Source organism: Adelges cooleyi, unplaced genomic scaffold (genome assembly GCF_023614345.1).
Source record: "Adelges cooleyi isolate 19-005CV unplaced genomic scaffold, UGA_ACOO_1.1 ACOO_flye_CR_arks_rails_tigmint_CR_PRNA_651, whole genome shotgun sequence".
NCBI lineage: Eukaryota > Metazoa > Arthropoda > Insecta > Hemiptera > Adelgidae > Adelges > Adelges cooleyi.
The window spans coordinates 10,446,979-10,463,925 of NW_026096352.1; the positions used below are offsets into that span (position 1 = coordinate 10,446,979).

At 30.0% G+C, this 16,947-nt stretch overlaps 1 protein-coding gene and 1 long non-coding RNA gene across 2 annotated transcripts; one reads left to right on the forward strand and one right to left on the reverse strand.

Moving 5' to 3' along the window:
- Positions 1-118: 118 nt before the first annotated feature.
- LOC126844492 (cathepsin B-like cysteine proteinase 3) lies at positions 119-2,046 on the reverse strand. Its single transcript, XM_050582735.1, has 6 exons — positions 1,784-2,046; positions 1,385-1,540; positions 919-1,113; positions 712-853; positions 510-632; positions 119-421 (listed from the first exon to the last, which is right to left on the reverse strand). The coding sequence occupies exons 1-6, from the start codon at positions 1,889-1,891 to the stop codon at positions 225-227; spliced, it is 921 nt and encodes a 306-aa protein (XP_050438692.1). The 5' UTR covers positions 1,892-2,046; the 3' UTR covers positions 119-224.
- A 2,588-nt stretch (positions 2,047-4,634) lies between these two features.
- Positions 4,635-7,666, forward strand: LOC126844470 (uncharacterized). Its single transcript, XR_007686575.1, has 3 exons — positions 4,635-4,780; positions 5,423-5,567; positions 7,383-7,666. It is a non-coding gene; the product is annotated as an uncharacterized LOC126844470 (long non-coding RNA).
- The last annotated feature ends 9,281 nt before the right edge of the window (positions 7,667-16,947 follow it).

Sequence of the window (16,947 nt, forward strand, 5' to 3'; positions counted from 1 at the left end):
CACGTTCATGTTATGGGTCGCTAATGTAGGCGATACTTTAGAATAATCGAATTATAGATATTGAGTATTTGGAAAACATTAAACATTTAACCTAAACACGAGATGTTAAATAAAAAAATTAAACAAAATCTATTACCTATAATTTCTAAAATTAAAATTTGTTTTACATTTATATAGATTATGTAAATTGTATAATTATAACATTTATAATACACCAAAATATATCAAGCATATCCTGCTGTGATGCTTCCGAATAAATTACTCAATGTGTCTCTCTCCATTTTGAACAGTCCCTGTTCGGCCCAACGTTCACCCCAAGAATTTACCATCAGCCAGTAAGATTGTCTTCCTGTAATACCCCAGCCAATTATTTTCACCGAATGCCGTCCGATAAACTCGTTAGACTTTCTAACATAGACCCCTGAAAACAAAAAAAAATAGCATTAATACACAATAAGTCATGGCCGTACTAAAAAGTATTTTTAATGTTGAGTTGAAATTTGACGTACCAGAAATGTGATCAAACAAGTCTTTGTAGCCATCAAATACAGCTGCTACCGAACCGTTGGAATAAATCTCATTCATAATGGCGTTTTCGTTTTTGGGCGAAATTGTCTTATAACGTCCACGAGCTAATAAAATACAATACCGGTCAATTCTGTACATTGGATAGAAAACGGTTTAATGTGGTGTTATAGGTGTTAAACTTACTCCTGTACAAATCGCCGTCATAGCTCCTTCTATAGTAGGTATTTGTACAGTACCTATAGCACCATGGCGTGTCTGCAATGGTTTTATTACATTTCGGATAACCGGAAGATCCACAAGGTGCTATTTCATACGGTTGACACCCCTAAACATAATATTATCATAAAAGAACATTTTTATATATATAACGGCATTGTAAAAGCGTGTTACCTCGTATGATCTGTAGTCACCTCCAGTTACGGCACCGTTGTACCCGAGGAAATCCCAAGCATTATTGGTCTCTCCTCCTCTGCATCCGTCTCTTATAGCGCAAGTGAGTATGTGTTCAACCGATATGTTGACTGTCGTTTTACCTTTACTGGTAATACACAGTCTATCGCTAAAAGCTCCAGCAGCCGCAATAGCCTACGAAGACATATTTTGCAGCTATCGTGTATAGATGATATAAGTACGCTTATGTTTTGCATACAAAGGTTTTCTTGAATTTTGAAAAAAATATCCTTATTAAATAAATAAATGTGTTCCTATACGCTTAATATTCACATTAATTTGTTACTAAAATTAACTATTGAAATTCATTTTTAGTTGTTTGAATATCTCTCTATACGGCATATAAAAACTAAATACAATTGAAACCGCCACACTGGCATTTGACATTTGTTAATTTCAAACTTACCCAATCAGAATTGCAATTGGACTGAAATCGAACAGCGCCTATTGAACGACATCTCGGCCATTTTTTGCGTGCATCAAAATTTTTGGGTAGAAAAAAGTTATATTGTGCGACGGAATTTCCTTCAAACGTATTAAGATCGCTGAATAAACCTTCATCCTGAAATTTATTTTTTTCTTATAAATTCTTATCATAAATTACTGAAATTAATACATTAAAATACTAAACAGTCGTTATCCTATGTAATAGAATAGTTAATTTTATAAATCTGAGGTTTTCATTTGGCACATCTATTAACATTCTGCATTCAGTGGTTTTATGTCGTTATTGAGTAAAATGATTATATACTGGGTATTATCTGTTTAAACAATTATTAAATTAAACGCAAAAAAAAAAACTCACCTTATAAGAATTATTTTCTTTTACATCAACTGGATTTTGAATAATTAACGATTCAGAAAAATTAAGAGACAGTAACAAATAAAATCCTATGGCTATTGTAGTACTCATCGTGGCGTATAACGTGCGTAAAAATTAATTCTTACTTAAGTACAAGCAATTATTCAGAGGAAAAATAATTTTGAATGCGACATGTTTTAACAATATAATGTTATATAAGTTGCACGTTTATAATATTTTATACCGTAATATTTAAAGTGCTATGTTGTAGATAAGCGATTGTCCTGTAAAGATGACTACTAATGTTTTATCGTTTTTATTAAAATACATGTTATTGTTTCTCTAGTATTGTACCTACAAGTACCTCTTGATATTGTAACAAAAAAGCATTACGTTGGCAATTCGACCAGGTGACGACAGATATGTGTCATCCAAACATTATACTTGAAAACTTTTTTTTCATACTTCCATCAGATAGTCATTAATTATTTATAATAACTAATGATATCTTTTAAGAAACCTTATCATTGTCACATGGGTGTGATTTTTTCAATAACACTGCGTCTGCCTTAACTTGAGTTTAGTTTAAATATAGCGCTTATAATCTTTAGACGCCATTTGGACTAGGGACAGAAGGAGTAATTGAGGACATACCTACTTATCAGATATTTAAAATGTAATTAAACAATTTCCTGTTGACTCAAAACTATTATATGAATTAATGCTATGACGTGGTGATGTTTTTTTGACCAAATTTGGGTTTTAATTGATAATGTATTTTTATTTTTTACTCTGAATTTTGAAATGCGCTAGTATTTTATAATAAATGTCAAAGTGTGTAAACAACACACAGTTGGTAATATTTTTTTTGCGACTTATTTACCTTAAATTAGTATCGATTTAAAATAACATAAAAGTAACAATTATACACATGAAATACCCACCTAATTATGGTCTATGTACTTATATTTGCATTAGTGTATAAAAGACCTTGAAATATTGTGTGTAGTATTTTTATAGTTTTGTATCGATGCGAAAAACATACATGTAATAGCTCACATAAAATACTTCTCAATATCAATACACAACCATTTAAACAATTTTACAAAATTGGAATTTAACGCACAAAAATGTGTTGAAAAATAATTTGAAATTAAAATGCTTTTCAATTTAAATTAAAAAAATGTACTACTACTAAACAATTCTTTGTTTTTAGTTAAATTTTTTCGAAATGAAACAGTAAAATTCGAAATTTAACTTGTGACCTCCCCATTTTCGGTTAATAGATACTTTATACGGTTAATAGGACCTTTGTAGTAAAGGCCTTATTAGTTTAATAAAAAAACCTATTATTATTATTATAAAGTCATTATTTGAAAGCGGTAATTTACTAAACAACTTGGTTTAATAAAAACATATTTTTATTAAATCTTTATATTCTTGCAAAAAAAAAGCACTTTCTTTGAGCAAGCGTAATTGCTTCAGTTTTAAAGACCTTTTATTTTGAAATGTATATACACATCTATTATTTGTCTCCATTAAGAATACACCTCTGTTATATGGGAAATATACAATATCACGTCATCGTGATCAAATTAAAAAGTTTCAAAATAGTATTCTGCGATTTTTTTGTTTTAAAAGTAACTTATAAACCCCCCCCCCCTCTAATCTGACCATGAAAATATTCTTAATTATTTAAATTTGAAAACATTTAAAGACAGACAAAATCAATATTATATGTTATTCTTACCAAAACTACTAAAAATCCTATTTTGAATTACTTAATATTTATAAAATATTTAAGTGGCTTAAATAGCATTTTTTTTTAATTTGGATTTTCGAATTCCCATCACCAATTTTAACATACTTTAAAGTAATAATTATTTAAATTATTTAAGTGTATTTACCAACATTTTAATTTCTGGAGATTTTTTTATAATAGGGGTTATTTTAATTTAATTTAAATTTTTGTTTTATAAAACAACGTAAAAGTACAACCTCATATGGTTTTAAATCGAATTTAAATATCATAGTGAAGCAACTAACTTTTCTATACATTTCAAGAGACGCAATAAAGTAAAAAGCATTTTGACAAAGTGTAGTTCTGTGGTATTAAGTTTATCTAAGAATACAAAAATAAGCAGATATCTGCGAGTCAGAGACATCTGCGTATTTTTGGCCGAACAAAATGCATTCTAATTTTGATCATAATCTGAAACGAGCAAAACCTCAATAGCTTTCAACACAAATAAAGATCTTTCATGTATATGTTTTTTTAACTGGATACACAACCAAAATTTGCGACACGCTTTTGTGTTCGCTGTATGAATTTAGTTATTTAACAAATACCAAACCTCCAAGTTTCGTTTGAATAGATTTAATTATGAATATATTGTGTGTGAATAAATTTAAGGCTAGGTTAGATTATACAGTAGTTACAAAATTAATAATGTAAAATAAATTATGATAATATTTCTAAAGTGTCAAATGTTTTTGTTGATGAGTAGTGCATACAATGTACAATGCGCATAGGTATTGCTGATAGGCCAGTACATATATAGTTGTATTATCTTATCAATAATTTTAAAAAGCTTTTTTTAATATTATATGATTATGCCTTTTGTCTAAAATTATACAATTTCAACTTCAAGTTAACATGAAAATATGGCGGATCTGTATAATATATTATGCTGTTACAAGACGGTAAACGTATGTTAAATTTAAATATTTAATTAATATTTTGCAAAGTAGACAAAACAAATGTCAAGTTGTATACAAATAACAGATGTTGTTTTAATGCTAAAAAATAAATTGAATTGCGCGTTTACTATAAAAGCGACTACTAAAATGAATAACAGTTTTATTTGTCTACTATAATTACTTTGATAATAATAAGAACGTACGGGATACAAAATGACTTTAAAATATATTATTTTGTTATTTTTAATTTACTTTTTTCCAATGGCCTTAGCAGACGATTTGACTGGAAAGGAAATACTGGTAAGTACTACTAATTTTGAAATTGAATATAGTAAATAAATCTATATTAGTTGTATATCCAAAAGAGCTAACCTAAAATATATTTATTATTTTACTAAAATTTTCCTTATTATAAAGCAACGAAACCTTAGAACCATGTTGGTAAGTTGTTATAGGGCAATAAATAATAGATGGAACAAAAAAAATGTATTAAAAAATTTATATTTGCATTGTCGGACATTGTATTTCAACGAATTCTCGTTTAATATTATTTACGAATTGTCTATTTTGTCGGGAAATATGCGTAATGTTTTATCACATATGTTTTACTGAGATCCTAATGAGTCGTGGTATTCAGTAATGTATGTTAGAGGCAAAGTTTTCTTTGAAGTTAGGACACTTCCAGTAATTAAAAAAAAAAAAATTAGAAACTACCTTTTCGGGCAGTTACTGTTTGTTAAACGTTCATCCAGTTTCAAGAAGTAGAAGATTTAACATTATAATCAGGCTCCTTGTAATTAAACCTTAGACATCTTACGAACATTGTTCCAAAAAACCATCAGATGATAATAATAATAATGTATTCTATTTTGTACCAAAATTAATTTTATATAAATGTAAGTATAACTGATTATGAAAATTAAAAGTGTAAAAACGTTTCAGGCAACGCAACGATTTTTCAATTACATTACAGATCAAGTAAATGCTACGTCCTTTACCATTGATCAGTTAAAACAATTTATACCACAGCATTGGTGGGATATCTTAGATGAATATATGATCCCCAAAAACCCTTCTAAAGGAAAAAGTACATAACCATAATATTTTATTTTGTTATTAAATAGTATTAAGGGAATTACGTACGGCTTGTTTTTTTTACTATTTAGACCAAAAACCAAGACAAAATTTGGACTACTTAAGAGTTAAGATGGTCCGATTTCAATTCTGTAAAGATATACGAGTACTTGGGCAACTTTACTAGTTTATGTAGGAAATAAAACAATCCCATTTTAAATGGCACGTTCATCCTGTTTTTTTTTATTCGAATGATTTTTATTTTCTATTAAACTTTTAAAATTAACGGAAATTGAAAGCAAGGTGCAAATATTCAAACTGAAATAATGTTTTATGTATATATTAATATATTCTTTATTGAAATGTTCAACTACATACGAATTGAGTAATATTAAATATTAGTATTTAATAGTATGCATGCTTCATAAATCATAACATTAGCAATTTAATAATTTTAATATTTTTTCATACATTTTTCATAAAGGAAATTGCATGCGGTCTGTTTTTTTTTTACGTTCAAGCCAGACAAAATGTAGACTACTTAAAATATTCTGATTTCAATTTTGTAAATATATTCGAGTTCTTTGATAACTTAACTAGGTTTTGTAGAACACAGATTTTTTATATCATACTTAAGTAGCCAAAGAACTCGAATCTTTTTACAGAATTGAAATTGGACCATTTTATGCAGCTGAAATGTTGTCTGGATTTTTGGTCTAAAATAAACTAAAATGACTATTACTCATAGAACAAATTATTTTAATTAAATATAATACCTTTAAGCTTATACAAATTAACCAGTAAATAAATTGATATGGTCGAAATTTATGAAAACCAATTTTTTCTTAAATATACTAAACTCCTTAAAGACAGACCGCATACAATTCCCTTAAAAAAACATTTTGAACTGTATTACAAAATTAAGGAAATATTTTTTTCTGTGACATCGTTCGTTTAGCTGATAAAGTTTTACTAAAAATCTTTATTGTGTTGATAAAGATATATAAACATTAAAAAATTGTTTGAATGGAACCGTAAAAAGTGATTTCTTTAGGATCATAATGTAAGTTAGGTAAATATAAAATAAGAAGATACTTTTTGTTATTTATAGTAAAAAATATTTACACTTATTTATTTACCGAAAATATTATAAAACCTTCCCTTCTTAAGAGGAGGTGTTTATAATGTATTTTTGGTATTTAACTTCCCCCTAACTTTTTAAAATAAAACTGTGCTCTGTTCTCGACTGTTTATTTAATTAAATTTATAATTTAATATCATTAACCACATATTAACTGGGTCTTACTGAAAGAACTTGTGTAGAGGACTATTGTTATCTTAATTTTAGACAACTTTTGTAGTATCTAAAATACGTAGAATAAAAATAGTTATAGTAACAGCAACAACAAAAATAGTAACAATAATAACAACTTAAATATCATTAAGTAATTAGTATTGGAAATTTATAAATATAACGTTATTTTACGTTGACCGATTTACAATGACGTAGTCTTTTGCCTTCTAATTATTACCGTTATGTATTTTAATATCATTTACTGTACTCTATGCCTTTAAATGTTAAAATCTCAAGAACTATTTATTCAAAACAAATATGTAAATCACAGTATACACGTTAAAAGAAGCCATTCAAATAATATATTTAACTTAAGTCTATAAAATATTAGTATTAATTTAGTATAATACAATTTATACTTTGACGTATAAAGTCTATAAGTTTTAAATATTTCCTAATGTTTTAAAGTCTCCTACTAAGAACTAATTTATTATTTTTGATTTGTACTTTAATAACAATTGTTATCTACTCTAGAAGTTGGTATAGCCACAGTACATGGTCTGATGAAAAAATTGAAAAGTGCAGGAGTTGATTTTATGCCAGAAATTATTCGCCGTTCATCAACACACGCAGAAAGTAGTCAGAATCAGAATAAGTCCAAGGAAAAAAAAAAGTAAACGAGAAAGCCTTCCATACAAAACATTTTTAAATGTTAAATGTATACTCCAAATATTCAGAAAATATATTTAAAATATTCAAACAAAATGTAATAATATGAGATTGTAATTAAATAAATAAAACTAACAGTCATAGGATAACTAATTTTTTATTTTTTGTGAGTTGACAGAAATGTTATATTTTATTGATGGTTACCAAGGATATTTTTTTACTAATACGAAATAGACTTAATATTTAATGATCTAGCCGTATAATGTAGATGATTTCAGCCATAATATTTTTTAAATAAAGGCTATTAAAAAAATGTAGATGTCGACAGGCATTGTGTATCGCATGTTTGTAGATAATGGCTATGACATTGTAGCTCTTCAGTTATCATAATATGATTTAGTATTTTTAGTATAGAGTTAGTGAATAGAGCAACACTTAATGTTTTAACGCACTAAGCTGAGTCTATTTGAATATTAATTTATTTGTTTCTAATGTATCCTTATTACTTTCCAATGTAAAATAAAATTTTTTTTTTTTTTAAAACAACGTTAAGTAAAAGCGTTTTTTTTTTGTTGTGTAGTAGAGTAAGTAATTTCAGTAAAAGTAATTTTTTATTAAACTTAAAAAATAAGAAAAAAAATTAAAAACATTGATTTAATCCTAAGTTATAAGGCATAGGTACTCAACATTTTTCCTATCAATTTATATTAAATATTGCCTCTCTTTTGTCTCTTTGTAAACAGCGCTTTCTGTTTCGTTCAAAGCCTATACAACTGTAACTATTACTTTAAAGTAAGTCATATACTTTTTAAAAAATATATCCGCGTGTCTTTACCAGTATAGTATATACTATGCAAATCCCTATTGATGATCATTAAACGCTTTTATTTTCTTTAGTAGGGATCTTTATTCTTCATAAGAAATTAAAACAAATAAATTGATATTGTTTCATACTTGAAAGGCCACTATATATACGAGGTGGTAATATCGAATAGACTGAGTCGGCAGATATTTGATTCGGGGCAACAAGTTTTTTACCATATTATTTTGAAAATATATGAAAAAAGTAGTTAACAATTTATTTCACATTACATGTTAAATAAGTTTTACAATACAACTACTATTATAATAATTATCAAGTGAATGGTTTTTTTTTGTTTTATTTTTGGTTACTCGTAACGACCAACTCGTTACAATACACAAGTTTGTGTGGAAAATACATATATATACATATACATATACATGCACGTCCATACACAATACAATAAAATATAAAATATAAATAATAACTAAAAATTGTTAAGTGTTATAAATAAAATTTTAAATTGCTACCAAATACACGGTACACGTAAAACATGGCAGCCAGAAATATTGCGAAAAAAGAAAAACCAAACCCGTCTAAAGTAGACGACAGCCGTCTACTTAGCAGCATTGTTGCTGACGATTTCGACTTTTATCACCAACTAGCCAAGCTGATGATTCTAAGAAAGGGCAATACCGAAGGTGTGTACAATTTACCATAGCTCTTAAACCTTTTTTGGGGCGTACTTTTACGCTTTAGGAGTGCCTTTACATTTTTACATGCTTTTCTTTAGCTCACTAACACGTAAGTACTTGCGTTTGTACGGGTATTTTTCAAATATTGCAAAATTAATTTAACCCACTTCCCGATGTCGTATAGGGCTGAAACTTGGCACAAACACTCATCTTAGATGACAATACAATATTCTGTAATCATATTGGGACTCGGATATCCAAGTCGCCCTACACAGGGTCAAATGTGGGGGTCATTTCACTAAAATTTCATTTTTTTCCAAATCTTCCAAAATTAATTTAGTAATCTATTCAGCAATTATTTAATACCTTTAATAGGACTAAAAAGTAAAAAAATAAATAAATAAAAAAAACTTTTTTGAAAACATGCTTTTCTAAAAAAAAAAAAAAATAGTAAAAAGTGAACTAAAAAGTAAAAAAATAATTTTATTAACAATTTACCAATCAATTGTAGCATATTTTATTTAAAATGTCAATTACTTTGAAAACAACTGAAAATTAACTACAATTTTAAATAGTGTTAAACATCTTTAATTTTTGACTAAAAAGAAAAGAGTGGGCCCTATTCAACAAAGTCCAAATTCATTGAAATGTATGAGTCACACGCAAATATTAAACTAAATTTAAATTACAAAAGAACTTACAATATAAAACATTATTTGAAAAATTTATTAGGGACTTTGTTGAATAGGGCACACGCTTTTCTTTTTAGTCAAATATTAAGATGTTTAACATTATTTAAAATTATAGTTAATTTTCGGTTGTTTTCAAAGTATTTGTCATTTTAAATAAAATATGCTACAATTGATTGGTAAATTGTTCTTGTAATAAAATTATTTTTTTTTTTTAGTTCACTTTTACTATTTTTTTTTAAAATTATATGACTTAAACGTGTTAATTACAATTACAATTACAAATATACCATTTTGTTGTGATAACTGGTCACCGTAGACGTGCACAGGCATTTTATCAAGGCCGTGCTCTTAAAAAAAGGGCCTCAATAATAGGTTGACCAATAAAAAAAAAAAATGGTTAATCGCATACATTTTTCCCAAAACTCAGGGATTGAAAAAAAACAATTATTCGAATGATTTTTATTTTTCATTAAGGGAATTGCATGCGGTTTTTTTTTTTACGTTTTAGATCAATAAGCTAGACAAAATGTCGACTACTTAAAATAGACTGATTTCAATTTTGTAAAGATATTCGAGTTCTTTGCTAGGTAGGTTTTGTAGGAAACAGATTTTTGATTTTTTGCTTTTTATGTAAAAAAATTGGATTTTAGTATTGAAAAAATTGCAAATTAAATTTATTTAATAACAAGAAACTGACATTTATAAATAAAAATCGGCTTCCTATATAACATATTAAAGTAGCCAAAAAATTCGAATCTCTTCACAGAATTGATGTTAGACCGTCGTATGTAGTCGACATTTTGTCTGGTTTTTTGGTCTGAAATAAATCAAAATGGCTTTTACTCGTAGAAAAAAATTATTTAAATAAAAAATAATACCTTGAAGCTTATAAACATTAACCGGTAAATTAATTTCTAGTCTTATAGCTTAGTACTCCTGGCCACAATAAAAACAGTTATCCACATCCTAAGTATATATAAGAAATGTTGCTTGGTAAACTGTTAAGTATTATTAAGAAAAATATGATAGAACAATTTATACGTATTACATGTTGGGGTATAAAACTTTTATATATAAATGTATAATGTATATATATAATTTATAAGCGATTTTTAGCCAAATCCTAATTTAAAGTATAAATTATTAATAAGTACATATAAATTATATATAAATACAGTGATGAGTATTAGAATATAAAAAAAAAAAATAAATAAATGCGTTTTCCTTTGTTATGGTTTCTTTAACAATAGCTATAACTAGCAGTTTTTCCACGGTCCACCTATTGCCACAACATAATTTGTATCACACCATACAATTTAGAACAAGGAAAGGCTAGTCGATAGACGAAATGTCTTAACATTTACAGTTAAATAACATTCTTATCTATACGTTGAGAAAATGTTGGTGGATTTTCACAAGTGTTATTCTTGATCGGGTTTGCAGTGACGTCAAAGTACTCGACGTGGTTGAAAGCTCTAAAGGATCACAAACACATTGACACCAGACAAGCCTATGTGAAGCTGCTCGTAATGGGGCTGCAACACCCGGATTCGGTGTGCCCTTTCAACGAGTACCCGCCCGACGTGATCGATCCTCTGGACTGCGACTTGATGGATAAAGCCAAATCTATCATTCGATCCACTGATCCCGTCTGTAAGGGTGTCATCTTGAATCCGCCTGTCATGACGGTCGTTTCCGAGGACAGGTGCCAGTACGCGGCGTCTCAGGTCGTTCCTAAAGTAGGCATCCAATGTTACTTCGCCAGAGCCGACTATCCTCTAAGTGATTGGAATTTCTATTTGTCGTCGTCGAAACCGTCAAACCCAATGCACGCGGCCCCTTTGGACTGGGAACGGTCGTTGGCCGGTATATTCAAACAACCCGTTTCGTCCACGCCAGGGTAAACGTGTTTTTCGACAATACACATAAAAATACTAACATGTATTTATAATTTTATACACAAGTCCACTAGTCACAAATGGTCAGTTACTAAATGTTACTACTTAGTCTAATACAACTTTAAATTGTTTAAATACAAATTTAAATAGGACACACTATGTTTTGAAACTTGAGATTTATATACGACAATGAATGACCAGTGAACAACAATAAAATGTCAAAATATCCATTTCATACGACCTTTTGCAACTGGTGGACACAACTATATATAATATATGAAACGATAATCCGTATTACATAATTGTATATTAAATAACCTGAAAATGGTTGCAGGACCGCATTCAACAGCGATACGGCATCAAATATGTCGGCCGATACGAGACAAACCAAGTTGTTAGTAGCCGCGGTTTATCAATTATTTCTGATGTTTTAGCAACAAAAAAACAAACTATGCATTTATTTTTTTAGTACTCTAAAAGGGGCGACCGATGCGTGCAAAATACTCAACTTGCTTCAGGAGGGCATCGACGTGGGCGCAAACGCGTTCAAATGGTACGAGAAAAGCCTGTTGACGGGCGACACCATCGCCGGGTCGGAATTGTGTATCGATTGGTAAACGTTTTCATCTTAACACACACACACACATCTGAACATTCACATGTAACTATTATATAACTCTAATGGCACATGTCTTCCGAGATGAAGCAATATGTTAAAAGCGTGTGCGAAATTTATTCGGTTCGGCTTAACGTCGCATCAGACCGACAACCGACCATAAAACCCTAATGTAGAGGTTTTTTTTTTGGCCACTATCGTATACAGATGCATATCCTGAATACCTTGTGCTGGATCTGAATAGTTTTCTATAACATTCTTGATTTTCAAGTCACTTGTTGAGAAAGACTTAAATGCATTTTAAATTTACTGCAGGATGGTTCACGAACACGAGAAAACGCAATTGGAGATAGACGAAGAAATCGTAAACTCGTTTGACAAACTGTATCCGGGAAATTTCCGCTTAATAGCCAACCCGGATCTGTTGGAGGGAATATACCGGAAATTGCAGTGCGGCCGACAAAACTGTGGGTTCTATTTTTCTGTATTGTCGTGACCTAAAAAAAATTAATTCGCGTTTATTTGTTCCCTATTAAGTGAACTGGATGGACAACCAATGCAAGAAAAATGAACCGCTGCCTCCCAGACAGTGCGGAGGCAACGACCAAGGTCCAGTCAAGGTGAAATACTTTAATCAAGCCAGCGGAAATCATTCGGATACTGACCTGACGGAGGCTAATCAACACGGTAAATCGAGAGTGGATTTTTCAAAAATCAACGGCATGACAGAGTTTAAAGATTGTAACATATCTCCTGTAGATCCATTAGTACCACCGAGTGTCACGCTGACAGAAATGGACGAAGTCAATATGTTCGTTGATTCTATTTGCTCGTGACTTTCTAGTCACGTTCTAATTAACGTATTGTGGGATAACAATTATTATCATTGTTATTATTTTTTTAAAGTGGATTTATCAGCTCGGACCTACCACCGACGTTACCATCGTACGTGGAAGCAGCAAAGTGTTTCAGCGATGTGGCAAACAAGGCAGAAAGTACCATAAGAGAAGTAAATAACTGGTTAAAAGACAAAGAGGAACAGCGGCGGAAAAAATATAATCTATATTGAACAAAACTCGTGGTCAATATAAGTTTTTATATTGAAATTCGGTCGTTTTCATTTTCCATTGACAATGGCAGAATTATACAAGACATAGGCCCTAGTGTGACATATACTGCCCTAGTTCACTCTTAATTAACTATGCTTAAGATCCAGTGGCGAGGCATTGGTCTTTAGATCGGGGAGACATTGAAAAAAAATGGTGTTACGTGACTTGACAAGGGGACTGCGCCCCCTTGGACCCCTGTATATTTTATTTTATCTATACTGTAAAAGATAAATCTTCAAAAACTAATAAGCTAAATGGCGTAGGCATATTTGAAAACGGTACAACACGACAATCGATACGACGTAAATCGATAACGGATAACTGATACCGTCTACCAAAACAATAATTATATGAACGGCGGTCGGTGAGACATGTCTCATAGCGCAACGATAAACCCCCGCCGTTTTCCATTTCCCCCTGCATACCGCGCCCAGCAAAAGAGACAATTTTGAAATTGTCTCATTTATTTATTTTTATACTAAATTTGGATAGACCCGGCGGCCGGCAGCGCGACCGCCCGCTGATCCGCGTCCACAACTACTCTATTCTAAGAATACTATTACAAAAAAAATATACTTTTACATTAAAATTGGTTAAAACATTTGTATACACATAAAATAAAACCAAATTTTTTGTCCGTATTATAAGTGGGTAGACATTGTCTCTTTGTCTCCTATGACGCTTCGCCACTGTTAAGATCCACCAGAAACAATATGTGGCCGCCAATGCCCTCCACTCTCCTCACTGACGATCTTCATTATAATACAGATGAACATCAAACACCATACCGATGCACGTTTGGTTTGATAATTGCCAAAAATCAACAATGGTGCTGTTTGAGGCAATGTTAAATGAAAATATAGGTTATTTTTTTTAAGAACGCCATAAACATATATTATTCTCCTACACAGCTGTTGTTTTTGTATTTCAATATTTGTTGTTTTAACATTGGCATTTTTGCCAAAGTAAAACATGTGAAAATGGTACAAATTTAAAAACGAAAAATAGTATCTCTAGAATCGAGAACAATTTAACTGTGTACAACTTTTGATAAGTATTATAATATTATTAACACCAATTTACTATTGACATAGTGTTGAAAAAAATTACAGTAATGAAAACTACAGCAATGAAATCGATTAGTTTAAGTATTGTGTTTGTTTTAGTCAATTCGAATGTTATGCCATTAATTATGGAAAATAACGAACTAGATAAATATATTCAGGTAAATGACACATACGTACTTCTGATAGTTTGTATATACTACTATTTAATACACTCGTGTTAATTTATTTAAAAAATTATACAATTACATAACGTTAATTTTTTAAGATTTTTTACAGTAATAGAAAAAAGTTAGCATTAAGAGTAAATGTAGAGATAGTAACCTATTTTTATTAATGGGTTGATCGTTAAGTACGGAGTTAAATTTAAATAGGTCAGTGTTTCTATGTTTCTGAAATTAGTATAATTCAATACTATACTTCTTCTTATACATTATTTAACTCATGTAATAATATAATCAATTTTAAAATAATCAAATCATTTAAATTCGATGTTGATTTTAAATAATTACATTATAGAGAATTATATAATAGATTTACCAATAAAAAAATTGTAAAACATTGTAGATAAGCAATCGATGCTTAAAACTATATTTGACGTAGGTAAGCATTAAATTACATTTAAATCACTTCATAGCAATAAAATCATTCGGTTGAATACTTTTATTATTAACTGTAAATAATACAAATTTAAAGAATGTTGTACTTTAACAAATCCAAAACATTTGTTTTTTTTATTTAAGGGTGTCGACAATGTCGATAACTTATGGTATTCAAAACCCGCCCACGATGCGGTATTTGACAAGTCATTTGTATGTTCATTAAATAATTTTATAACGTTGGAAAAAGATAAAGTGGTGTTTTCCAATGAAGACGAAGATCTACTAACTAAAGAGTGTAATATAGAAGATGAATCTTGTTCGGTAAACAAAGCAAAATCTATAAAGAAAATCAATACTAAACTACAGGCGATTAAATGTGTCAACAGTGTGATTGTGGAAAGCCTATTTGTTATTTTTAATTTTATTTTGCTCATGAAGTTAGAAACCAAGGATCTTAATAAGGCCTTTTTAAAATATCAGAAGCTTGTGGCTCGTATGTTGTCTGTGATGTATGCCGGCAAAAGTTACGTTCCTCAATGGAATTTAACTATTTACATTAGGCTATTGGGATATATTGATATTATCAAAAATAATGGTGCAATTTTTCCCGACAACTCAAATCTCAAAGAGGACGTTAAAAATTATAGATGTAAGTGCCAACAATTTGATTACGTACCGTCCGACAAAAACGAACCTAATGCCCTCATCGAGTCGTTGTACAACAATAATGAACTGACAGAGTTGTACCAGCACGCTGAACGATTTAAATTGATAAATTTGACCCTGAGTCCACTATATTTGTACGACCATTGCTTGTTTATGAAATCCAATTGGAATAAAATAAACTGGAGGGAAACTCGTGAACTCTTAAAGGACGCTAAAACCAGTATATATAAACTGTATTTTGGGGGCAAATTGCCAAGACAATGGATGCTGATACCGCTAAGTCGTTTGGCCTACCACGAGGCTATCCTTAAAATCGTCTATGTCAGAATTTTACACTGCACTTGGTTGCATTTGATCACGTACCAGTACAACGTACTTTGCGGTGCAATGGAAGACAGCCTAACGAATTATTGGAATCTTCTTTTGGATCCATTGCACGAAGCCGTGTGGTTTGCAGCCATTGACGACAGTTTTTTTTCGTCATTGTTGCACACACTAAAGAGCACTGTCAAAACCAAAATCAGTGACAAACGTTTGTCCGAGTTGGTGAGGTCTAGCAGGAAACTACTCAAAGAATACTTGACATTACTTAAGGTAGACGACGTCGAAAATCGATTAAACAATGTGACTCTATTAGGTCTAGACCGAGAAGATGTAAAGCCGAATGATATAAGGGGCAACACTGAAGACCTGTCGTATTTCATTGATGCCCTGAAGGAAGTATTCCGTGGAATTGATACTGATAGTATCTTTTTAATTAAATTCTTGGTCCGAGCCAAAACCGATATTTCATTTTTCACTCCAAATTTTGTGTATCCGTGTTTTTCTGTGTGCCGTAATTAATGTTAAATATTAGCTTGTTAAATACACCTGGACGCATGATTTATACATTATTAAATATGAAATTAAAAATTGATGATCAGACTGAATCAACCAGTTCCGTTTTAAGTCAATTATTTAACTATTGAAAATAGATTACATGTAATACGATCACAATTATCATTGTTAATATAATGTCTTTATATTAAACTTCTAAACTTTAATTTTAAACAATATCATTTTAATTAAATAGTTTGAGTTTTGTATGTTATTTCATCATTGTGTGTGACATCATTATATTACCTATAATATTAAATATAAAGTAACTTATGGAAATCTAATTTTCATTTATCAAATACTAAAACTTGATCGTTAACGTTTACCTTTTATATTTTATTTGCAAATGCATTTATCATTATGTAACTTAACAGGCTATGAAGGTCTAACGCTGTCATCATGAAATGGTT